At 40.0% G+C, this 25,578-nt stretch overlaps 1 protein-coding gene across 2 annotated transcripts; it reads left to right on the top strand.

Moving 5' to 3' along the window:
* The first annotated feature begins 2,965 nt into the window (after positions 1-2,965).
* On the top strand, positions 2,966-19,255 carry LOC129093424 (aldehyde dehydrogenase family 3 member A2-like). 2 transcript variants are annotated; one of them, XM_054601443.1, is made up of 10 exons: positions 2,966-3,047; positions 3,507-3,668; positions 9,785-10,016; positions 11,582-11,667; positions 11,754-11,962; positions 12,118-12,235; positions 16,383-16,524; positions 17,442-17,608; positions 17,756-17,855; positions 17,963-19,255. In XM_054601443.1, exons 2-10 carry the CDS (start codon positions 3,507-3,509, stop codon positions 18,289-18,291), a joined length of 1,545 nt encoding a protein of 514 aa, XP_054457418.1. In that variant the 5' UTR covers positions 2,966-3,047; the 3' UTR covers positions 18,292-19,255. The 2 variants fall into 2 exon arrangements, with proteins under 2 accessions (XP_054457418.1, XP_054457426.1); XM_054601451.1 differs by lacking the exons at positions 2,966-3,047; positions 9,785-10,016 and having other exon boundaries at positions 3,587-3,668; positions 17,963-19,252.
* Positions 19,256-25,578: the final 6,323 nt, after the last annotated feature.

Below are 25,578 nucleotides of genomic sequence, written 5' to 3'. Positions count from 1 at the left end.
CCACCGTTGCATGGAAAGATCTGCATCAAGCGTGGCGAGTACCGGTCAAGCTCAGCAAAGAATGTAGATAGGAGGGGTACCGTGGATATCCGCATGAACTCTTTATCGATCTGAAAAACATAAACAATGAACGTTTCACTCAACTTTCAGTTTAATCACAAAATGTCCAATGTCATTAAAAGGTGATACAGTCATCTAATAAGTATCACATTATCCATATCCTTGTTTTTTCGCAAGCACTCGATTTGATTTGTCAATATCTTGCTGTACGAATGTGTGTTCATTCACTTTGGGGCATGACATAAACCTGAGCATGTCAAGGACACCCACCTCTTTCCCAGTGAACAGAGCTGGCCATCTGCTTTTGAAGTCTGCAACCATAGGCTGTCCTTGAAGAACTTCTTGCCTTCTGTATGAGAAGGTCGTCTCCATTTTCCCAGTCACTATTTGGTCATTGTTTCTTTTTGTCGTCTCTAAAAGCAGTGCCATTCTCTCCTTTTCCAAACTGTCACTGGTTTCTCCCTTTGGATGCTGCGGACAGTAGTTGGATGCTGCGGACAGTAGTTGACTTCTGCCCTTCTGGGCTTTTTCACATTCAATGCCGCCAGATGTTGAGGCTTGTTCTTCAGTGAATTTCGACACCACATCCCAGGCCTCTTAGTTTGGTGCGAAAGTTTGCCATTTTATACTTGAGACTTATCTTCCAGCTGTAGCAGCCATTGAATGATCCCTGCTCCCTCAAGCTAGGATGCTTTTTCACTAGGGCTTCTGCCACATCATTTAGATCATTGTCAGTCGGGTAGGCTTTGAATCTGCTAATGTCTTCTGCCAGCCGTTCCAAAATGCTGGATTTCAGTTTTGGTGAGGGGCTCAAATGCGTTCCTCTAGCATCATACTCACCATTGGCCTTTTCAAGCTGTAGTTCAGCATCATAGTTTAAACAAGGGACTTTGAAAACGCTTGGCCAAACCTGCAGCCTTGTAGATGGCGATGAACCTGGAGATGAAATAGGCTCAGTATCATCTGTGTCGACCGAGGAGCTCGATATGGAATCTGTTGAGCACCGAACTGCTAGAAGTTGGCATGTCTTTGCATCATCTCCTTCTGCACAACTTTGCAAATAGATCACCTTAATCGTTGCTTTGTCTTGTATATCGGAGATCACCGATAGGTTCATGAACTCATTTCCGAAATCCGCATCTTGATATTGAAGCCGAAATTCTTGTTGCAATCCAAAACTTGTTTTTATTGTCTGGCACAATTCCTCAATGGAGTCTGGTATCCCTGCTGGCAAAATTAGTTTTCTAGCATCATCTTCTTTCGCTTTTCGCTACTTTGCTATCAAATGCAGCTCCAAATCTGTGGTCTGGAGACCTCTGGTTTAAACTATTTATTGCACCTGAGGAAGTGTCCATCACAAAAGCCGGTAACAGTAGAGACGCCATCACACACCTTGTGTATTTATTTATACTGCAGCAGACGCAGCTCCGCCGATAAGGGTGGCATTAAAACATGAGCTTGTGTGGACTAAGTAAAGCTGTATGGAACAGTAACAAGTGTCAAACATAGCGTAGGCATTCAAATTAATATTAACAACTTACAGGAACAATGCGTCAGTCCGCCCTCTTTCTCTCTCTCTCTCTCTCTCTCAAGCACACTTACAATGTTCAGTCCGAAAGTCACACACGTGCTAACGTAAGGTTAAACGCAGCTAACTAACGCTACATGTTCTGTGCAACTGTATGAGCGTTAATTTTATTTAAACGGCAGGTTGAAGGCTTCTTTGTCTGCACCGCTGTTCACCAGCCTGAGCTTTTTCTCATATCAAGTACACCTAGTGCGAATAGCTGAAACTGGTTGAACGCTAGCTAACAAAATAGCAAAGTTAAGCTAGGTTAAGTTTGAGAAGGGCGCGTGAAAAAAAAACATGCTTAAGAGAAAACTAGCCAACTGATAAATATCGCACATATCTAATAACTATAATTTATGACTCACCCTATTGAACAAATACATTCATGTTTAAATGTAAAGCTTACTTACCGTTAATATCAAGGAGGCCAACCGATTCAGCAACAGTATCTTGTGCTGGTCAGGTTCATCATGTGCTTGTTCGATTTTTTTCTGCATCCGGTGGGCGTAGAGCATGAGCAATAGCTTTAGCCAACAGGGTCATTCTGATGTACCTCATTCTCTTTGGATGGACATCATTGAATTTAATTAATCCGAATTTTCGTTTGCTTGTGTTCAACAAACATGAAACAACCATTTAATAAACATAAACTCAATTACTTAATTTAATACTGACATGTTTCTAGTTTGCTAATGGAACAGATGCCCTAGTTGAATTTTTTGAGTGCACAAAATTCACTTAGGATTAATAGTAGGCGACCTTAGAGTGTCACTCTTAAGTATCACTCATGCAGTATCAGTACATTCTGACATAAAATATTTTTAAAAAATGATAGCAGTCCACCTCAGAGTCTAACCCAGATAATATCAAGTTATTCTGATGTAGAATTTCAAAATTAGACCCCTTTTAAAATATTGTATAAGCAACCAATCATATGGAAACTGAGGTTAAGGCACACAGGGTTAAAAAAGAATCCATCAGGTCTGTGTGAATAAGGCGTATAAGAGGAAACTGTTTGACATGTTATATGTCACTGCCAGAAGTGCGAAACACAGAGGAAAGCTAAATAATTAATTAAATAATTGTGGGTGGGAGTATTGAATCTTAAGTATTTATGTAACTTTGAGGAAGGAAAAACAAAGACTCGTTTGAATATTTTACTAGATTAATAAATATCATTTTGTTTCTTTTATTTATTATTATTTATTATTATTAATTTTCGTGTGTTTCTTATCTTCTAGTCCCTATTCTAAAGAGAATACTTGAATAGGGAACTCTGGCTCAAACTCCAGCACAGTAGGTTGCGGTAATGCACCTTTAACGATAGTTGCCACCCTCCATTTAACAAAACGAAGAAGAAGCTACTAGCGTCAACAGTGGCAGTGGCTTTAATGCTGAAGCTGGTACGATCTGCGAGGTAAAACTTAAATTAACAATAGCTGGTATTCAGGAGTAATTTAGTATTGTCACCGTTTCTTTTGACTTAGTAAGCAAAACAAAGGTCCATGCACAATAACTTTACAGGTGACGCTTCTTAACCTACAGTTAGGGTAGTGCTAACTTAAACGTTACTGTGTTTGAAAAACTACTATTTCAGTTTTTTATTGCTTAACGGCAAGGGAAATGTATCTAAAAATGTGTTTAAATCGTTATTAACGATGGCACTTAGCTACTGTCCGGTGTTCATAACGCTGACATTAAGTGAGCTATAGCGTGCGTTAGTTAGCAACAGCTCGAGCACTCGTCAGCAATCAGCCAACTTTTTAGATCATTTTTCTGGGGGAGAAAGCTAATTCTGTTAAATCAACCAAAAGTTAATGTTTGCGTCAAGAGAATACAACGGGTAACGTTAACAGTATACCATTTTTAATTTAAGATGTCCGGAGAACTGCTGGTTGTACAACGGGCCAGGAAGTCCTTCCAGACTGGGAAAACCAAGCCTCTGGAGTACAGAATCCACCAGTTAAAGAGCCTGCTCCGCTTCATCTCAGAGAGACGGAGGGACATTGCAGCTGCTGTCAAACTGGACCTCGGCAAGGTGTGGTATTTCAAACTTTTCGAGGTTCCAGTAAGCCCTTATATTCAAGGATAATGTATACATTTTGTGAGGGTCAGAGAAATGGGTATTCCCTGCCCTTGGGAGTCCCACCAGATCACTGGGCAGGATTGGAATATATACAGTGGGGCAAAAAAGTATTTAGCCAGCCACCAATTGTGCAAGTTCTCCCACTTAAAAAGATGAGAGACGCCTGTAATTTTCATCATAGGTACACTTCAACTATGAGAGACAGAATGGGGGAAAGAATCTAGGAAATCACATTGTAGGATTTGTAATGAATTAATTGGTAAATTCCTCGGTAAAATAAGTATTTGGTCACCTACAAACAAGCAAGATTTCTGGCTCTCACAGACCTGTAACTTCTTCTTTAAGAGGCTCCTCTGTCCTCCACTCGTTACCTGTATTAATGGCACATGTTTGAACTTGTTATCAGTATAAAAGACACCTGTCCACAACCTCAAACAGTCACACTCCAAACTCCACTATGGCCAAGACCAAAGAGCTGTCAAAGGACACCAGAAACAAAATTGTAGACCTGCACCAGGCTGGGAAGACTGAATCTGCAATAGGTAAGCAGCTTGGTGTGAAGAAATCAACTGTGGGAGCAATTATTAGAAAATGGAAGACATACAAGACCACTGATAATCTCCCTCGATCTGGGGCTCCACGCAAGATCTCACCCCGTGGGGCCAAAATGATCACAAGAACGGTGAACAAAAATCCCAGAACCACACGGGGGGACCCAGTGAATGACCTGCAGAGAGCTGGGACCAAAGTAACAAAGGCTACCATCAGTAACACACTACGCCGCCAGGGACTCAAATCCTGCAGTGCCAGACGTGTCCCCCTGCTTAAGCCAGTACATGTCCAGGCCCGTCTGAAGTTTGCTAGAGAGCATTTGGATGATCCAGAAGAGGATTGGGAGAATGTCATATGGTCAGATGAAACCAAAATAGAACTTTTTGGTAAAAACTCAACTCGTCGTGTTGGGAGGAGAAAGAATGCCATACCTACTGTGAAGCATGGGGGTGGAAACATCATGCTTTGGGGCTGTTTTTCTGCAAGGGGACCAGGACGACTGATCTGTGTAAAGGAAAGAATGAATGGGGCCATGTATCGTGAGATTTTGAGTGAAAACCTCCTTCCATCAGCAAGGGCATTGAAGATGAAACGTGGCTGGGTCTTTCAGCATGACAATGATCCCAAACACACCGCCCGGGCAACGAAGGAGTGGCTTCGTAAGAAGCATTTCAAGGTCCTGGAGTGGCCTAGCCAGTCTCCAGATCTCAACCCCATAGAAAATCTGTGGAGGGAGTTGAAACTCAGTTAATGATTTGATTAAAACAAATAGAAGTTTGCAGCTAAGATCACTGAACACAGCTAAACATGTTCAAGTTGTTCATCTATTTATCTTCTGTTGTAATTTACACTTGTGTAATTAGATACGATCATAATAGTCTCTGCATTTAAAGAGTAATGTAAACTTTTAAAAAAGCACAACCCCTATAGGCATATTAGGTCAATTTCCAGCTCAGTTTAACAAAATGGTAGAGTTAGAGGTTGAGTATAGGTATAAAAAAACAAAAACTATCTCAGTATTTTTCAGCTTTAACTTGAAGGCAGGCTTGGTTATCTTGCGAAACTAGTAAGAATGTTGCTAAGTCGTTAACATTGGCAGCCTTCCTACACTACTCTAAAATTATTATTATGAATATCATAATGAAACTAAACAATGAACATGACTATTGTTGTTACTTGCAGCTGTCAAGTTAGCAGCTTTTGGAAGACTGTTGACAAGCAATGAATGCACTGGCAGACAGGCAGGTAGCCTCTCCATTTATGACATATGGCCCAAATAAAATTATTGGACAGGCTTATTACTGTCCTGCGGCATTGGTAAATGGTCTTGAACTTATATAGAGCCTTTTTATAGTTTTTTGACCGCAGTGGAAATGTCGTTTTTGACAGGCTTAATGCCGTCAAAAATTAATTGAAGCATAGTATTTTGTCAGATAAATTTATTTTGTGTAATTTAGAAATTATAACATCTATGTTTTTTCAATAGATTTGGACTTTTGGCATTCAACAACATAATGAAGTTATTGTAATGTTTGGACTACAGGAGTCAGAAACAACAAAGCCACCTTTGAAATCTTCTATACTAATAATATAAAGTGTTGCATGATCTTTAAAGTCAACAGAAGAGGAGTTATACAAAATAACTTAATAAAAGTTAAGGCAACCGATGCAACAGTGCATCAAAACAGGACAGTTAAATGTGGACTCTTGTCATCTAAGGGTGTACTTGTAAATGATTTAATATCAGATAATCATATTGATTTATTTTGTCTTACTGAAACCTGGCTGTGTCATGAAGAGTACGTTAGCCTTAATGAATCAACTCCTCCAAGTTATATTAATACTCATATTCCTCGAGGCACAGGCCGAGGAGGTGGAGTAGCAGCTATCTTTGACTCAAGCCTATTAATAAACCCTAAACCTAAATTAAATTACAACTCATTTGAAAGCCTTGTTCTTAGTCTTTCAAACCCGAGCGGGAAAGCATTAAAGTCAATTTCATTTGTTATAGTGTATCGTGCACCAGGTGCGTATTCTGAATTCCTATCTGAATTCTCAGAGTTTTTATCTAGTTTAGTCCTTAAGACAGATAAAGTTATTATTGTAGGGGATTTTAATATTCATGTGGATGTGTATAATGATAGCCTTAGTACTGCGTTTGGTTCATTACTAGATTCTATTGGCTTCTGTCAGTGTGTACATAAACCGACTCACTCTTTTAACCATACCCTCGACCTTGTTCTGGTTTATGGTATTGAAGTAGAAAATGTAATTGTCTCTCAACAGAACTCTCTTTTATCGGACCATTTTCTAATAACCTTTGAATTTGTTCTACCAGAGTGTATGCCATTAGGCAAAAGTTTCTACACTAGATGTCTATCTGATAATGCTGTAGCTAAATTTAAAGAAGCGATTTCTTCAGGGTTTTATTCAGTACCATTGCTCAATATAACAGAGGACTCCTACGCTAGCTTTAGTCCGTCTCAGATTGACCATCTTGTTGATAGTGCTGCATGCTCACTGCGAATGACACTGGACTCTATAGCTCCTCTAAAAAAGAAGCTAATAAAAGAAAGGAGGTTTGCTCCATGGTATAATCCTCAAACCCGCGATTTAAAGCAAATATCGCGAAAACTTGAAAGGATATGGCGTTCCACCAATGTGGATGAAGCGCGGTTAGTCTGGCGAGACAGTCTTAAAATATATAAGAAGGCACTCCGTAATGCTAGAGCAGCCTATTATTCAGCATTAATAGAGAAAAATAAGAACAACCCTAGGGTTCTCTTCAGCACTGTAGCCAGGCTGACAGAGAGTCACAGCTCTGTTGAGCCGTGTATTCCTATAAACCTCAGTAGTAGTGACTTCATGAACTTCTTTAATGATAAGATTCTAACTATTAGAGAAAAAATTTATAATCTACTGCCCTCAACCAGTACCGATCGATCCATAGCTGTAGAACCTGAAATATATTTAGATGGCTTTTCTCCCATCGACCTTCAACAATTGACTTTAACTATTTCTAAGTCTAAACCTTCCACCTGTCTCTTAGACCCGATTCCGACTAGGCTGCTTAAGGAAGTTTTACCTTTAAAAAAAGTTGATCCAGAATGCTGCAGCACGTGTTCTAACAAAAACTAAGAAAAGAGATCATATTACTCCAGTATTAGCTTCTCTGCACTGGCTCCCTGTTAAATCAAGAATAGAATTTAAAATTATTTTACTTACCTACAAAGCTCTAACTGGTCAGGCACCGTCTTATCTTAAGGAACTTATAGTTCCATATTACCCAACTAGAGAGCTGCGCTCAATCAATGCAGGGATACTTGTGGTTCCTAGAGTATATAAAAGTAGGATGGTAGCCAGAGCCTTCAGTTATCAGGCTCCTCTTCTGTGGAACCAGGTTCCAGTTTCAGTCCGGGGGGCAGACACACTCACCACTTTCAAAAGCAGGCTTAAGACCTTCCTTTTTGATAGCGCTTATAGTTAGGGCTGGTTCAGGTTCGCCTTGGTCCAGCCCCTAGATATGCTGCTATATGCCTAGACAGCCGGGGGACTACCTAGGATACGCTGAGCTCCTCTCTCCTCTTCGATTATTATTATTAGTCACATTACTATCCCTATTTTCATGGCTATAATTCTACTGTAATAATTGCTGCTGTTATTATAAGTAGTCTTATTATATGAATCATTTATGTCATATACATTGAATGTGTTGTATCTAAGAACTGTTATGCTGCTCATTCTGTACACATGACATCTATTGCATTCTGTCCATCCTGGGAGAAGGATCCCTCCTCTGTCGTTCTCCCATAGGTTTCTTCCTTTTTTTCTCCCTGTTAAAGGGGTTTTTTAGGGGAGTTTTTCCTGTGCCGATGTGAGGGAAGGAAAGAGGATGTCGCATGTGCACAGATTGTAAAGCCCTCTGAGGCAAATTTGTAATTTGTGATTCTGGGCTATACAAAATAAACTGAATTGAAAAAAACTGAATTATAAGAAATTGTGCAGGAAAAATTCAAATGTTGATTTAGAATTTCAACGTCAACGTTATGAACGAAGCTTCGAACTATTCAGTACAGCTGTCGCACAATTCTGAAAAAAATGGATGTCTAACTTTCAACCTCATTTCTCTCACTCAAGGATTTTTGTCCAATGATTGCAGCAAGTCTCTCATCTCTGGCCGACATATCAGATGGTCCTTGTCCTCATCCTGCATCTTGGTCCTTATTTTTCTTCTAGTTTGTTATCCTATTTTTTCCACATAAACGTTCAGTTCAAACTATTTCTTTTTTTAACTGAGCCAAAGTCCGTATCACAGGTGAAACAACATTTATTGCCTTGTTGTTTTACAATTTTATTTAGGGGCTATGCTTCTCTTTTTTTACTTCAACTTCACTGCTTTCTCCATGATAAACTTCTCTTCAAACGTATTTCCTTATATAGAGAAATCGAGGCTTAGTGGTATGCTGATTGCATGTAGCGGGCACTGTCAATTTACAATCGTTCTGACTCACCAACAAGAACAAAATTGCTAATGCGCATATGTCATGAATGTGACCATTATTTTGCATGGCAACTTATTTTGTGAGCAAAATAAGAACATTTCCACGCACATATTAGTGAATGAGACCAACTGACATTAAAACCTGTAATGTGATAAATATCGTTGGACAACAATAGGTGCAGTCACTGTTAATTTGTGCATACAAAAAATCCAGGGAAAAAAAGCATGATGTTACAACTTGTTTGCTCTGTTCTCAAGAGATCCTGCAGATGATAATAAGACCTTGGTCCGTGGTTAATCTTGTCTGCGATTATTGTGATTAGATACGGCAGATCGTAACTCTTTTTGTGGTCAAAGGAGTGTCTGTGAAATGGTGGATACACATTTAATTTTCTATACATTTTTCACAATTATAGTCCCCTGTTATTTTTTGCTGCTTACTCTACTTCCCTGGAGTATTAGTATACTTGTTTTATTCAAGAATACCCACTAACAAAGCACCACTAATTGGTTGATAAACACATTTTTCTATAAATTCTTCACAATAAAAGTCACATGTTATATTATTATTTAAAAGCTTTTGTTTTGAAGCAGCAAATCAGGAAATGTTGGGTTTTTCAACAGCAGTAACTCAATAGGACTCAGCGAGTGGGTTTCAGCTGTGCTCCAGGCTCAGTGTTTGACCATTGTGGAGGGAAAGTTGATGAAGACCTGAATTTGTCCGAATTGTCCGGGTTGTGCCTGTTGTTGTGCCAAAATTCCGCCACACCTCACCGAGATCCGAACTCAATGTGAGCCATGCCACCTCCGCATATGACTGATAGGATCCCAATGCAAGCAAAATCCCATGACAAAAGTTTGATAAGAAACTTGTAACCTTTGAGACTTGAGGCAAAATGTGGTAAATATAGAGTAAGACCTTGTGTTTCTGCTGGATCAATAAACGTGAATTTGAATTAATTAACATACAAACTGGGAATTAACACTGGATTTTGACCCTCTTTTACGTCTTCAGAGTGAACATGGGACAGAGCTGTTTGAGACGCTTGGACTGGAGGGAGAGATCAATCTGGCTATGGAGAAACTGGCAGAGTGGGCAGCTCCTCGGCCAGTAGAGAAGAGCCTCCTCACCATCTCTGATGAGGTTTATGTGCAGCCAGAGCCTCTGGGAGTGGTGCTTATCATCGGGGCTTGGAACTACCCCTGGGCGGTCACCCTCCAGCCGCTGGTTGGAGCTATTGCTGCTGGTACTTAAAATACCCATACACACCCATATGTATTTGCAGATAGGGTTACTGGTTTTATTAAGTGTGCATAGGGTGTATGGTGTAGCTACAGGGGCTACATGGATAACAGACAGCACTTTTTTTTTGGTATATTATTTTTATTCATATTCATACACTGTTCATGCAATTTTTTTAATTTTCTCTCTCAAACACGAGCCTGTAATAGTTGTTTTTTTAACTTTGCCTGTCGACAGTAAATCATACTCATTTAGTAAATTTAATCTTGTTTTAAAAGTTCAGGAGAAGGTGCCGTTGAGTTTTGTAAATCTAAATCTCTGATTGATTTAATGAGTTGATCTTGTTTCTCTTTACGTAATTTATTTTGCAAAGAAGAAAAGCTATAATTTCCCCCCTAATTACAACTTTAAGAGTCTCCCAAAGAAGAGAAGGGGATAGAATATATTTTTGGTTATTTATAAGAAACTCATCGATAACTCTATTTATCAGATCACAAAAGCTTTTATCCTCAAGCAGTCAAACCTCCATAAAGGAACTTTTCGCGCAGCATGATTCAAAGACGTGAATTTGCATCGGGCAAAGCATATTCGCAAGTTTTAAATATTTCATCCTGAGCGTGGGAATTTGCGTGAGGCGATGACATGAAATCCTATCAGCAATGAGATTTTTCTCCTGACGCCCTGACATTGAATCAGAAATGGAGAAAAACATTATTGTAGTTATCTGTGGCTGCACCCAGAGCTCTACGATAGTACATCATATTTCATAAACAATAACGTTGCTGCTATATTTATGCCTAGATTCTGTTGGTTTCATTGTTGATGGAGAAGCTGCAACATTAGCAATGCCTAGGACTGATTGCTTGTCGTCTTGTGGATGGAACTGACAAAGCATAAACTCAGACTACTAATCGGCATCATAATGTAGTTATCTGACATCCTTTTGATCCATTTCTTGCAATTAAACATAGCACAGTCTGTTTTTTTGGATTCATACCCGGACATAATGCATAACGTTCACTACTTAGAATACTTTATATGTAAATAAACATTTAGAAAGAGATTTATATGCCTTATAACTACATTAAATTGTCAAGTTTACCAATGTTTTTGCTACCACAAACATGTTCAAATATGCATTCTAGTTTCAGCAAAAAAAATATAATATGGCTTACAAACCTTATTTAACTGGTATGTTTAAGTAAACTACACGCTCTCCAGCTTGTCTAGTTTAATGCCGTGTTCACACCAAAAGCGAAGCAAATATTTGCGACGCGTCCTCGCGTCAGTTTACTCTCGGGTCCATTTGTGTTTATTCGCTTCATTCACGCTAGACTCGCTGGAGAGGGTGAGGGGCTTATCTCCATGGAAACTGTTGTCAACTCAAGTATTTTTGCATGTAAACTAAACAAGCGAAAAATTCGCTTTGCTTTTGGTGTGAACACAGCATAAGTAACACAAACACAAATGATCCCACGAGTAACGCAAGGCAAAATTGGCTTTGCCTTTGCCATGGACACAGCATAACGATTGTCACCACTCACATTGTGTCTCTCTTTCATCTTTTAGGTAACGCAGCAGTAATAAAGCCATCCGAGGTCAGCTCTCACTCCGCCAAGGTCATGGAGGAACTTCTCCCCCAGTATCTAGACAAAGTGAGCCTCCTGCTTTGTTTTTTGTCTTTAGCTACATCTAGTGTGAATGTACATCAAGTTTTAATAACTGCATTTTTTCAATGTAGGACCTGTACCCAGTGGTGACAGGTGGAGTATCAGAGACCCAGGAGCTGCTGAAGCAAAGATTTGACCATATTTTCTACACAGGAAGCAGCACTGTTGGTAAATTGGTGATGGAGGCCGCGGCTCGCCACCTCACCCCAGTGACCCTGGAGCTGGGAGGAAAGAGCCCCTGCTACATAGACAAGAACTGTGACATTAGTGTCGCTTGTCGGTCAGTCTGAACTGTAAAATGTATCACAAAAATGCTGCCATTATGTGAACTCCATTGCAACTACACTACAACCCACAGCAGTTGGGGAGTTAGGACAACTTAAAAGTGTATGTTCAAGGTTAAAGGCTCTGTCATAATTTTTTCTCCCAATACAGACGCATCACTTGGGGAAAGTTTGTCAACTGTGGCCAGACATGCATTGCTCCAGACTTTATCCTGTGTGAGCCCTCAATCCAGAGCCAAGTAGTAGAAGAGATCAAGAAGTGCATCAAGGTTAGTCTAAAATTTACGCTTGTGTGTTGTGCGCACGTCTCGAAGAGCTCAGCATGTCGTCCGCAACAGGCAGACAGTAGCTCATTGACTGGGGTTCTCTTTTAGCGCTTTTCCTGTGTAGCATGGCCGCTGGAAGTAGGGGGGCCAAGGGACCATTGGCCCCCCTACATTACTACAGTCATTCCAGTCCTGACAGTGCATGTCTAAACTGGAGGATATTGGAAGGGTTTTTTACTCACAGGTCTACAGATTCACTCACATTTTAATCTATGCATCTAACTGTCCCCTGCGCTCCTTCTCAACTGTGTCTGACTTAGCTGTTACTTGAGCTGAAGCATTTATTTACACTTCAAGACACAAAACTTAAATTTTTCTAATAAAAAGGCACTGAATTATATATCCACATTTTGCAACCTGTGGAGCAGAGTGTACTGCAGTGATGCACAGGTCAGGGTTTCTTAATACCCAGCCTGTTGTGTGAACCTTACGCGCAAACCAAAAACTTTATCATTACCACAATTGTCAGGACTGAGCTAAACAAAGCAGAGCTGCTTTACACTTTTGCTCCGCAGCAGACAACTAAGAGTTGCAGTTCGCATTCATACAAGAGGAACAGTATCATTGATTATATCAAAAAATGTAAGTTTAGTTCTGTTTCCTGATGTCATGTTTATATCTTCAGTTAGTTTTGCTGCTTAAATGTCCAACGATATTTGCTGCAGTGACATTACTGCGCACATGGAAAAGTTTACAATTTGGCCACTGTAAGCAACCTCTCTAATGATTAAAGTAAATCTTTAAAGAAAACACTCATACGTCAATACAATACATAATTTAGTATTTTTTAGAGGGGGAGTGAAATGTTCATATGGGTGAGGGTCTCTTAATTGAAGAAAATACTTCATTTGGATGGGTGGCGGGTGGATGAGTCATGCATACACGCGATTCGAATGGCGTTCTGATCTGCGCAGCACTAGTAGCCAACATATGTCTAGCAACAGCCCACATTCCCCATCATGGAGTGCTGGACTGAGTATTGTCTTAAGTTTGCATAAGTTTTCCCACTGCAGGCGACATGCACGAGTCCACAAATGTGTGTATGTGGTTCAGTTAAGATCGACTTGGAAAAAACTCGGCCAGATCAGTTACTTCACTGAATTTTACAATGTTCTCTGCTCGGGGTAAAGTCAGACTCCTACATGAGTTGCAGCTTTAACCTTTTTTGTCGACATGTACATTTGCGCAATGCCAGGTCTTCACTTGGACAAGTAACTTTAAAGACATTGCTTGAGAAAGACCAGGATCCACCACCGTCCAGTAAAATGGACATCAATCTCTGCTGGAGGAGCAGAGTGGCTGAGGTCATTTTCCAATGCCGGGGAGCTGGGAAACTGTAACCTTGGACTGCGGCTTAGCTGGGCACACCTCAGGAAGGTGAAGCCTCCCAGCTGCACAGGGTGTCTTATCCCTGTGTTGTACCCATCTCAGCGGCTCAGCAGTTGCCTTCTTGCAGCCCTTGGTTCTATTTCATCCTTACTGTTCTTAAGCCTGAATATCTCCCGTCTTGCAGACACGCAGGTCGAGTCTTTATATCAACAAAGTCACGTGTGACATGGGATGACCCCAGCCGGGTGTCATCCCTTAGATCAGTCTTTTTCATCTTCCAGCTTACGGAGACTTACTACCATGGTGGCTTTAGCTTAAGCTAGTATTGTCTATGATTACGATTTCTTGAGCTCGACGCTTGTAGCCTTGTGACCACTGGTCGGAGTTGCTGCTCTCTCGCCCTCCAAAGGCTGCGACAAGCTGTCCCCTTTAGGAGGGAATGGTGTATTCGCCGGTCGGACCATTGAGCCACGGACTGGCGGATGCTCCTATCTTGTTCATCATCGTTGTGTTAAGGACCATCTTCATTTGTGAACCTCAATTGGGTGAGATCGATTAACATTGTTATCTATGACTTTAGAGTTACTGTTTGTCTTATATCCCTGTACTCAGTAAATATCTTTACTGAGTACAGGGAAGAGCAGCCCTCACATGCTTCTGGGCCTGGCTCCCACTCTTCAGCTCGTATATCTTCAGAGGGCGTAGACGACAGCTCCATGGCGTCTGTTGTTCACATGGCACTGGCACGCCGGCAGCTGGATATACATCAGCCAGAAACTCCCCCTGCTAGTGCCTTTTTCAGGCGCATTCCTGCACCCACCACCTTTAGTGTTCCTCCTTCTGAAGAATATCTGAGTGAGATGCATGCATGCTGGAGGGACACCAATGCTCTCCCCCATTTTACATTGGATGGCCGAAACCTGGCAGCCATGCAGGATGCAGCAAAATTTGGCCTTGACCGTATGCCAGCCATCGAGCTGACTATTACTTCCCTCATAGATCCCCCTGAAGAGACTCTGAGGCCTGATGCCAGGTGCCCTCTACCCCAATGTTGGGTCACAAATGACCTACTTTCCAGGGCTAATGACACAGCGCATGGGTCGTATTGGCATCTCCCTCTCTCACCCTCTCAGCTTCACTGCAGCAGGCTACTTTTGATGCTTCCTCTACCAGCCTCAGAGATGCTTCATTACAGTCGTTAGAGCTCATGTTGAGGGAACTCAGGTGTCTGATGTCCTCTCTGTACCTACTGTGAAACATGGAGGAGGCTCGGTTATGTTCTGGGGCTGCTTTGCTGCATCTGGCACAGGGTGTCTTGAATCTGTGCAGGGTACAATGAAATCTCAAGGCATTCTGGAGCGAAATGTGCTGCCCAGTGTCAGAAAGCTTGGTCTCAGTCGCAGGTCATGGGTCCTCCAACAGGATAATGACCTAAAACACACAGCTAAAAACACCCAAGAATAGCTAAGAGCAAAACATTGGACTATTCTGAAGTGGCCTTCTATGAGCCCTGATCTAAATCCTATTGAACATCTGTGGAAGGAGCTGAAACATGCAGTCTGGAGAAGGCACCCTTGAAACCTGAGACAGCTGGAGCAGTTTGCTCTCGAGGATTGGGCCAAAATACCTGTTAACAGGTGCAGAAGTTTCATTGAGAGTTACAGAAATCGCTTGATTGCAGTGATTGCCTCAAAAGGTTGTGCAACAAAATATTAAGTTAAGGGTACCATGTACTTTGGATTCCTCTTGACTCTGTTGATATAAGTCATCCAGTTTTAAGAACTGTCTCTGGTGGTCAGTAAGGATGAATAGAACGAAAGTTATAGATGAAACTGCGGTTTTATGAATCCTGGATGACTGCCAGAGTTCTTGGTCACTTCGAATCCCGTGGACTCGCGAGAAGATTCGGTAGGACTGATCTCAGGGATGAAACTGGAACTTATACCCGGCTGGGGTCATCCGAGGTCACACATGACTTTGTTGATATAAAGACTTGACCTGCGTGTGAGCGAGATGGAAGATATTCAGTGTTAAGAACTGGCAGTCATCCAGGAGTCAGAAGTTCCTGTTTCCAGGAACCCAACAAATATCTTAAAATTGTGTTTTTAGGACTAAATGAATTTGATACACATACTTGATACCCATTTATATAGGTTGGAAATAGATTTTCTCTTGCTTTTTCCAGTAGGTTTTATCTTTCAAATTTTTCCTCTACCCACCGCTTATGCAATAAGAAGCTATTCTTTTTATGTCTTTGTCTCAATCAGTTGCATGTATCTATGCAAAATAAGCTTTTCACACACAACCTTATCACAGCCGAATATCTGATGAATATGCATTTGATGTAGTTTTGATTTGGATTTTTACAGTGGTCCTTTACATTTAAAAGGGTTGTAAATGTAGTTCTTCAAAAAAATGATGGCACACCAGTCAACTTGAGTCAAATAAAACATAATCTCCAAACAACAATATTGTGGTTTTTGAAAAGTGTGGCTCGTTACTTTGGAAAATAAAGAAAGCTTTGGAGCAAAAAAAAAAAGTATGTCCAGCCCTGCCTAGGTCAGGTTATGTTATGACACAAGCCATCTTTACAGGTCATAGCCCTTGACAGCCATAGTTTATCATTAATCTTAGATAGATATACTGTGCTAAATTTTGACCATTTATTTTGTCCACGTATACTCAGAGAATGTATGGTTATGAAAATGTGTCTTAAAGTCATGGAAATCTGACATGATTTATCTTTTTTTACACAACGCAGGAGTTTTACACAGATAATCCACAAACCTTTGAGGACTACGGACGTATTATAAACCAGCGGCACTTTAAGAGGCTCATGGCTCTTATGGAGGGGAGCACAGTGGCTGTTGGTGGAAACAGTGATGAATCCCAGTGCTACATAGGTACATGGTTTGTTTGAGCAATTGGGTGCTAAAAATAATTTGTACTGTATGTTAGGCAAGTATCTAAAGTTATGTAAACTCTATTAATTGTGGTTGTGGTTAGTTCAAGAAGCCAGCTGATTACACTGCATCTTATTGATGGTAGACCTTACTGGCATGCACATGGTGTTGATTAACACTCTGGAAAAGCTGCTATGCTCAATGACCTAGTGCCCAGGACTACTCTGGGCGACTGTGGCTCAGAGGGAGGGTCTAATCAGATGGTCGGCGGTTCGTTCCTCGGCTCCCCCAGTTCTTGCCGATGTGTCCTTGGGCAAGACTCTACCTTCGGTGTGTGTGTGGGTGATCAGGACTTAGTCCTGATGGGCAAGTGGCAAGGTCTTGCATGGTAGCCCCTGCCATCGGTATATGAATTGTTGTGAATTGGTTAATATAGTGTTAAAGCGCATTGAGGGGTTGAAACAATAGAAAGGCGCTTAGAAAGTTTCCACTTAAATTAAAACTATATTTTGAGTATCGTTACTTGGCTTTGGCCCTGTCAGGAATAGATTGTCAGTTTCCTCTTGTTAAATGCATAGTGTCTTTTGAAAATAAATTTCCGTGTCCGTTTGTTGCATAACTGGCATAAGTAAAGTACAGAAGTTACGTCACAAAACTATGGGAAAATTATGTTGACTTAGTTTCACACGAGACACAAGTAGCGGTCTACCGGGTTGAGGTCCTTTGTTTGGTTGAATGTCATTTTTGAAAAAATAAAAAGACAGTTGTGTTTGACCAAAAGGAAAGTTGGCTCACTGGAAAATGTATCTGTTTTCCAGGTAGCCAGTCCAGCTGTGACTTGAAAGGTGTCTTTGAAAAGTGTGTAGCTTGTTTCTGTCTACTGTAGTATCCAGCCTCGTCTTCCTCTCTCCTTGCAGCTCCCACTGTGTTGAAGGATGTGACCGGGGAATCAAAAGTGATGAAGGAGGAGATTTTTGGACCACTACTGCCCATCATCACTGTTAGCGGTGTAGACGAGGCCATCCAGTTTATAAATGAGAGAGAAAAACCTCTGGTTATATACATATTCTCCCATGACAACAAGGTAAACGCATCACATGCAGGCATCTTTGTTTTCCATTATTCAAGTTATTATTTTATGTTATTTTTTGTCTTTGAATTTAAAACGCTATGGTGTTAAGATTTGACCCACCGTGCTCTGTTTGATGGACTGTTTGTATCTAATAAACAGCTGATAAAAAGGGTGATAGCAGAGACGTCCAGTGGAGCTCTACTGGCTAATGACTGTCTGGTACACTACACTGTTAGCGCTCTGCCATTTGGAGGAGTTGGTGAGTATTTAACAGTTAAACCAACCTGCAGCTATTTAGCCTCCTTTTTATTTTGAGGAATAAAGCTGACACACATTTATAGCTGACTTCTTCCCTTTCTTGCTCAGGTAACAGCGGTATGGGTTGTTACCATGGTCGCCACAGCTTTGACCAGCTCAGCCACCTGCGCAGCTGTCTGATCAAGCAGCTGAAGATGGAGGGAGTCAACAGCATGCGTTACCCCCCTCACACTGCCAAAAAGCTGGGCTGGGCGCGATTCTTTTTGCTCAAGCAGGTCAACGTGCGCAGGCTGAGGCGCATGGCACTGCTGGCCTCGTTGGCAGGCTTGGCAGCATTTGTGTTGCAGGTGAAGGATCTAAAATATCCCACTTCGGTTCAAAGAGCGATAAAAGGTTTTGCTTTGATATCGGCAATGTTTTACATTACATGTATGTAGTTTCTAGGATGTTTCCTGAAAAGAACTATTCAATGTGGTAGTAATTACAGGGGTATTACATTTCTGAGACTTTTTTTTGTGAGTTAAGTGAGTCGCATTCAGTTTATTATCAGGATTACATAGGAATTTCCATGAAACAACCACTGCATTTTGACCCAAGTAAATATTGATTAATTATTCTTTCATTATTCAACCCTTTATTCTCTGTATGTGTTAAAATCTAATGCTTGCCTGTTGACTCATATTACTTTCTTGTTGTGAAATGACTTAAAGAGTCATTAGATGATGCTAGCAATTGATATGAGTAAATTAACCGAGTAATTAGATGAACCCCGTCTCCATTTAACCTATAATTATTATTAAATTACATTGACCTTTTCAGGGACCTTCCTATGAATTTACAAATAATAATCAGTTCCTTTCTAGGAAACTATGATCTGTTAAATAAAGCATTGCCATGTTGTCTTTAGAACAGATACATAAAATGCAATAACACAATTTGTAAGAGTATGCAAACACTTGAAATGCAGATTCAGTATCATCCCTATTAATAGTCAGACAACTTAAACCTTAAAATCCTTTCCTGAAGTCTCATGTAATTTCCTTTTGAACAAAAAGCCTGTCGAACTGTCAAGTGTTCTAGAACCAATAAAGAATCTCTCTCACACCATGGGTTAGTAATCAACCCAAGCGCAAGAGACCAATGACAACCACAGTTAGCTTTGTTAACACCTTTCCATCAAAATACCCAATGGCTTCCAATGTTACTGCTAGTAAGACTACTGTTACCTTAGTGGGCCACACCATTCAAGTATCGATTAAAAAATAAGACAAAACCAGAAATGTGTTGTCAGTCTTTAAAGCTTTCTGGCGTTCTCCTCTTGTCCGTTGGTTCCTATTGAAGATGTAAATCTTAAAGCAAAATATATATATATTTTTTTTTTTAAAGTCTCAGTGATAATAAGAGTAGTTTTAAGCAAAGAGAAATGCATTTGTTGTGGAGTATTTTTAAAAGATTTTAGTCAACAATGGAGCTCTACGGCTCAGAGGAATGAGATATATCAGGCTTTGGATACACACACAATACCTGTTAGTAATACCAATTTATTGTAGGTTTTGGTGTTTCATTTGTTGACACTAACAAAAATACAGAATCCTTAAACCATATCCTTTAAACTGTTCTCATGCAAGAGGCATGAGCTGGAGTCATTTAAGGGACCAGTGTGTAGGATTTAACTAAGCAAGGAGAAACTTGGATTACAACACAAAGAGGGAGAGCAAATTCATTTTATATATTCTATATATTTATATATTTACATAGCAAATAGTTTGCTGCTATATCAATGCATGCACACATTACTTTAAGTTGTTCTTGTGACTGCTGATTTTATATTTTGACAATTGAGAAATTGACAGAAAAGAATCAAGAACATAATCCAGTTTAAACTACAGGTCAACAATGCTGATCTTAATCACAAGATTGTTCTCTTCCAGACAATTTGGGAAGAATTCAACAAGAAAACATGTATCTCAGATTCAACAGTCATCACAAAGATAAGACTGGAAATAAAATGGACAGGTCCTTTTTCGTACCACAAGGTCAAATCTAAACTGAATGGAAATGTTGTAGGGGGCTTCTGGACATTCTGCAAACCAGATTATCCATGAAATAAATTAAGTGCTTTTATTTTGAATATGAGTCGTATGAAAAGTCTGTGTGCTGTCCCAAAACGTAGCTGAAATCAGACCAGTTTAAATGCCGGATATTTAAAGAGTTATCTGCTTCTGAATATGTCTTTGCTAAAGTGGAAAAGCAATGTGCTTTATTGAAATGGAAAGATCTGCATAGCTACACCAGAAATGAAACCTGATTTGTTTGAAAGTCTTTCTGACCGGCAGGTTTGAATTAACTATTAACTAGGCTACTTATTTTGTTTGGTGTTTTAATTCAGAAATATTATTTATTTTAATTAGTTCTTTAAGTTGGAAAATGTTTAATTTAATTACATGGTGTAATGAATGTTTGACATGTTATAAGCAGAACTGAATGCTTTATGTATATTATCTGAGACAGAACACAAAACTTATGGTGTCTGCATGTGTTTCAGCCCTTCCTCCGATGTTGCCTTCTGTAGAAAATGATTGCTCACCCTATACCTTGACCTTGATTGCTAGGGACCTAGACAGTACAGAATTTTTGAAAACATGTAGGACTCTTCCAAATGCCAAAAGTAATTGGTTAAAAACAAAACGATAACAAATTAAAACTAATGTGTGAAGTCATCAAGTATATAGTCTGAAAATGCTCAATAGGGAAAGATGCTATAGATGAGTATATGGGCCACATTTTCGATGTCACAACTGAGAACACTACAATGGAATAAAGCATATGTGGGTATAGAAAAGAAAACTAACAAAATCACTCTCCAATTCATTGTCTATGGAGCAGCTCAAGACTTTATACTAGTTGACATTACAAGTTTGAGAGTAACTCAGGTTTCTGGCGGGGCGAGAGTAGCTCACCTTCACAAATATTGTTGGAACTTTACAAGGCCATGAATGTAACAAATTGGAAAACCTTGCCCAGAACCCGAATAAATTTGCAAAGGTTATCATTCAAGGTTTTATGTGATCCCTGGGGACATCAAGTAACATATTAAAAGTATACAGTTATATACTTAATAGATCAAGGTAAATTCATTGACCTGAACATACTAATTTCAGATAATTTATGTTTACATTGGTTTTCTGGGGTACTCTTTAACATGCAACAACAAACTATAAGATATTACCTGTTTTAAATGTATATTTTCACTTTGAGGGTACCTTCAACCTTAGAAAATAACTTTTCTTTAAAAAATCCAAACAAAGTCTGCATGTTTTTCTTAGCAAGATGTTTTCCATAAGAACCATGATGCATATCAGCACACAGATTGAAACCCTGAGGTCCCCAGACTATTGTACATATTGAGCAATGTTAATGCGTCTGACATCTGCTAGAGTTTCGTACTGTCATATAGAAATTTTAAGGCAAAGTGGTGATGATTTTGTATACAAACCCCAATTTGAAGTGTAGGGAGTAGAGCTCTTGGTCTTGTAGCTTGCATAATGGTTTGACCAAGGGGACATTTTTTTAAATGTATTTTCTTGTCCAACAAATGTTGTGCGCTGGAAGAGTTGCAGAGACTATGGAAATGTATGTATATCATAACAAGACAAGATTTAAAGATAAACAATTATTAGTTCAAATTAGGAGGGGTCACTCATTTCCCCCCGGAATATTGAAAGTATTAGATTGGCCCAGTCTGACCAATCTTTGTGGCTGAAAGGGCCATACTGGCCTATGCCATGGCAGAGGACTATACAGTAACTACTGACATCAGAGTGTCCTCATACTCACCTCCAGATAAGGGGTGGGGGGTCACAATCTGTTGAAACTATTACAGTAAGTGACTATAATCAACAAGTGATCTATTGTGTATTAATACTATTATTGAAATGACCTAGTTGTGTTTACAGTGATATATTTTGATATATATATAGTTTTAATTTATAACCAGTTTGAATTTTATATTCCTTAAATAAGGCGCGCCAAACACATGTGGAGCAGTCTTGCGCACAACTACAAATGGAAATTATGGACCAAAAGTTGGGTGTTGGGTGTATAATATTACTCCAAATAAAGCTATAAGACATTAGAATATCATCTGAAAAAGTTTTTAATTGGAAAGATTGACCCCAAAAATACAGTGGGTACGGAAAGTATTCAGACCCCTTTAAATTTTTCACTCTTTGTTTCATTGCAGCCATTTGCTAAAATCGAAAAAGTTCATTTTTTTTTTTCGCATTAATGTACACTCAGCAACCCATCTTGACAGAAAAAAACAGAAATGTAGAAATTTTTGCAAATTTATTAAAAAAGAAAAACTGAAATATCACATGGTCATAAGTATTCAGACCCTTTGCTGTGACACTCATATTTAACTCACATGCTGTCCATTTCTTCTGATCCTCCTTGAGATGGTTCTACTCCTTCATTGGAGTCCAGCTGTGTTTAATTAAACTGATTGGACTTGATTAGGAAAGGCACACACCTGTCTATATAAGACCTTACAGCTCACAATGCATGTCAGAACAAATGAGAATCATGAGGTTGAAGGAACTGCCCAAGGAGCTCAGAGACAGAATTGTGGCAAGGCACAGATCTGGCCAAGGTTACAAAAGAATTTCTGCAGCACTCAAGGTTCCTAAGAGCACAGTGGCCTCCATAATCCTTAAATGGAAGAAGTATGGGATGACCAGAACTCTTCCTAGACCTGGCCGTCCAGCCAAACTGAGCAATCGTGGGAGAAGAGCCTTGGTGAGAGAGGTAAAGAAGAACCCAAAGATCACTGTGGCTGAGCTCCAGAGATGCAGTAGGGAGATGGGAGAAAGTTCCACAAAGTCAACTATCACTGCAGCCCTCCACCAGTCGGGGCTTTATGGCAGAGTGGCCCGACGGAAGCCTCTCCTCAGTGCAAGACATATGAAAGCCCGCATAGAGTTTGCCAAAAAACACATGGAGGACTCCCAAACTATGAGAAATAAGATTCTCTGGTCTGATGAGACCAAGATTGAACTTTTGGCGTTAATTCTAAGCGGTATGTGTGGAGAAAACCAGGCACTGCTCATCACCTGCCCAATACAATCCCAACAGTGAAACATGGTGGTGGCAGCATCATGCTATGGGGGTGTTTTTCAGCTGCAGGGACAGGACGACTGGTTGCAATTGAAGGAAAGATGAATGCGGCCAAGTACAGAGATATCCTGGAAGATATCCTCCTCCAGAGTGCTCAGGACCTCAGACTGGGCCGAAGGTTCACCTTCCAACAAGACAATGACCCGAAGCACACAGCTAAAATAACAAAGGAGTGGCTTCGGAACAAGTCTGTGACCATTCTTGACTGGCCCAGCCAGAGCCCTGACCTAAACCCAATTGAGCATCTCTGGAGAGACCTGAAAATGGCTGTCCACCAACGTTCACCATCCAACCTGACAGAACTGGAGAGGATCTGCAAGGAAGAATGGCAGAGGATCCCCAAATCCAGGTGTGAGAAACTTGTTGCATCATTCCCAAGAAGACTCATGGCTGTACTAGCTCAAAAGGGTGCTTCTACTCAATACTGAGCAAAGGGTCTGAATACTTATGACCATGTGATATTTCAGTTTTTCGTTTTTAATAAATTTGCAAAAAATTCTACATTTCTGTTTTTTTCTGTCAAGATGGGTTGCTGAGCGTACATTAATGAGAAAAAAAATGAACTTTTTCGATTTTAGCAAATGGCTGCAATGAAACAAAGGGTGAAAAATTTAAAGGGGTCTGAATACTTTCCGTACCCACTGTATGTCATCAAAGATAGGTGTATATAGACCCTCTAATATTAACACCATGTTACCCAGACTGAGTATACTTTTAATATAAAATGAAAGAGGGTGTACCAATAAAAAAGCATGGAACTATTATTATTGCAATTTCTCCAGGGTTGGGCCCTTTTTTGAGTTGGATTAACTAATGTTACCCAACAACCATTTGATGTTTGGTGGCTGAGGCTAAGAGGTCTTCCAGTTGGAAGAGCGGCTATTCATATCAATGTGTTCTTGGGCAAGACACTAAACTCTAAATTGGCCCCGAAGGATGTCACGTCAGTATACAAATATAAATATGATGCAATGGGTATGAATGTGTTTACTCCTGATGTGCAGGTGGCACATTGTGTGGTAGCCTCTGCCATCAGTGTGGGAATGGATGGGAATGGCAGTATGGTGACATGTAGTGTAAAGGCGCTGTACAAATGCAAGTGCCAGTTCTTTGTTAATAATTTATATACTTTATTATCCTACTGATTAACCCAGGACTACAATTTTAGACTCTATTCATTATTAATCATTGACTAGAGAATGGCTGTTGGAATCTAGTCGCCTTAATAGCAGGAAATCTTTGTCTTTTATGCAACTATGTTGTACTTTATGAAACAATTTTTTTATGAAAAAAACTTTATGAAAAGGTATTTGTGTGATGACCCTTTGAATAATGACACAATACAGTTTCTCAAGATAACCAGATATTCGTACTTCCCTCCCATCCCCACATACCCACAGTCGTAAAGGCCTTTACCCTCTTAGAACAATGGCTTTGTTTCTGGCAAACAATGTGTGGTGTTGTCCAAGAAATCTAACCACATAATGCCCCCAATCCACCCTCCCTTTAATTACCCAGCATGCTTCACTGTCCTCTGCTAAATAGACCCTTTTGTTTTGGTCCACCCAACCACATTAGTTGACATCCACGCTTGTTGTGCTTCTGAGAACAGTTGAACTATCTGTTATCCCTGGATTTCAAACAGTTTGGATCTGTCTCTTTACACTTATATGGATTTCATTTTTCTTGCAGAGATTCCTACAATGAGGCTGAGGAGCAGAAACTGGTGGCATGAGTTGAAAGCTGGTGGTGCAGGTGATCTTGGACAACCACCCAACCCCTGGCCTATAGTATAAATACAGCTATCTTGTGATTTACTGGTCCATATCATTTCCTATTCATGCAATACTGATGATTTCTGTCTTTTAAATATATGGTTTTATAGCAGTTCAATTATTTTACATCCTAAGCTGCTACCAGAGTTTAATATTGTTTTACAGCATGTCTATTGCATTGCCATTTGCAATATTGGTATTGAATATGAGGATTGGAGAGTTTTCTTTAAGTTTCTGAAGTTATGAAAAATTCCATTACTAATAATAAAACTGTGTAACATGTCTGCTTTTGGTGATGCCAGTTCTGTTTTTTAGTTTCTGCAATTAAGAATAACACAAAATGTCTATTATAAATCATTGTCCTGTTTTTTTACTTTGTACTACACTGATTTATGAGTTTGATATATCTTAACGAGGACATATTATTAACACAATCCCAAGGTTATTGTAATTTACGACATGGCTGTTATTAAGATACACTGACCTCCATGATAGCTTAACTAAAAGCTGTAAAGGGGGTGGATCAGATGTTATCAATATACTGAATGAAGCTAGTGGTCACAGTGAGCAAGCTTCCCGGTAAACTGATCCAAGAGCAGTCTGACTGGTGACCAGTATACAATAACAGTCAGTCAGCCCGCAGCGTGTCGGGCATCTGAAGCGCTTTCAGATGAGAGCAGTGACGGATTATTAAACCAATATTTTATTGAGAATTCACTTCATATGTATTCGACTTGAGGCTATTGGTGAGTCAACTTTTTCTTCTTTCTCAAT

Source organism: Anoplopoma fimbria, chromosome 1 (genome assembly GCF_027596085.1).
Source record: "Anoplopoma fimbria isolate UVic2021 breed Golden Eagle Sablefish chromosome 1, Afim_UVic_2022, whole genome shotgun sequence".
Taxonomy (NCBI): domain Eukaryota; kingdom Metazoa; phylum Chordata; class Actinopteri; order Perciformes; family Anoplopomatidae; genus Anoplopoma; species Anoplopoma fimbria.
This window is presented reverse-complemented; position numbering and strand designations above follow the sequence as displayed.

Coding starts and splice junctions, on each gene's coding strand:
- LOC129093424 (XM_054601443.1), top strand. CDS start 3,507: ATGTCCGGAGAACTGCTGGTTGTACAACGGGCCAGGAAGTCCTTCCAG. Junction 11,668..11,753: donor TCCCCCAGTATCTAGACAAA/GTGAGCCTCCTG, acceptor TTTTCAATGTAG/GACCTGTACCCAGTGGTGAC. Junction 11,963..12,117: donor GACATTAGTGTCGCTTGTCG/GTCAGTCTGAAC, acceptor CTCCCAATACAG/ACGCATCACTTGGGGAAAGT.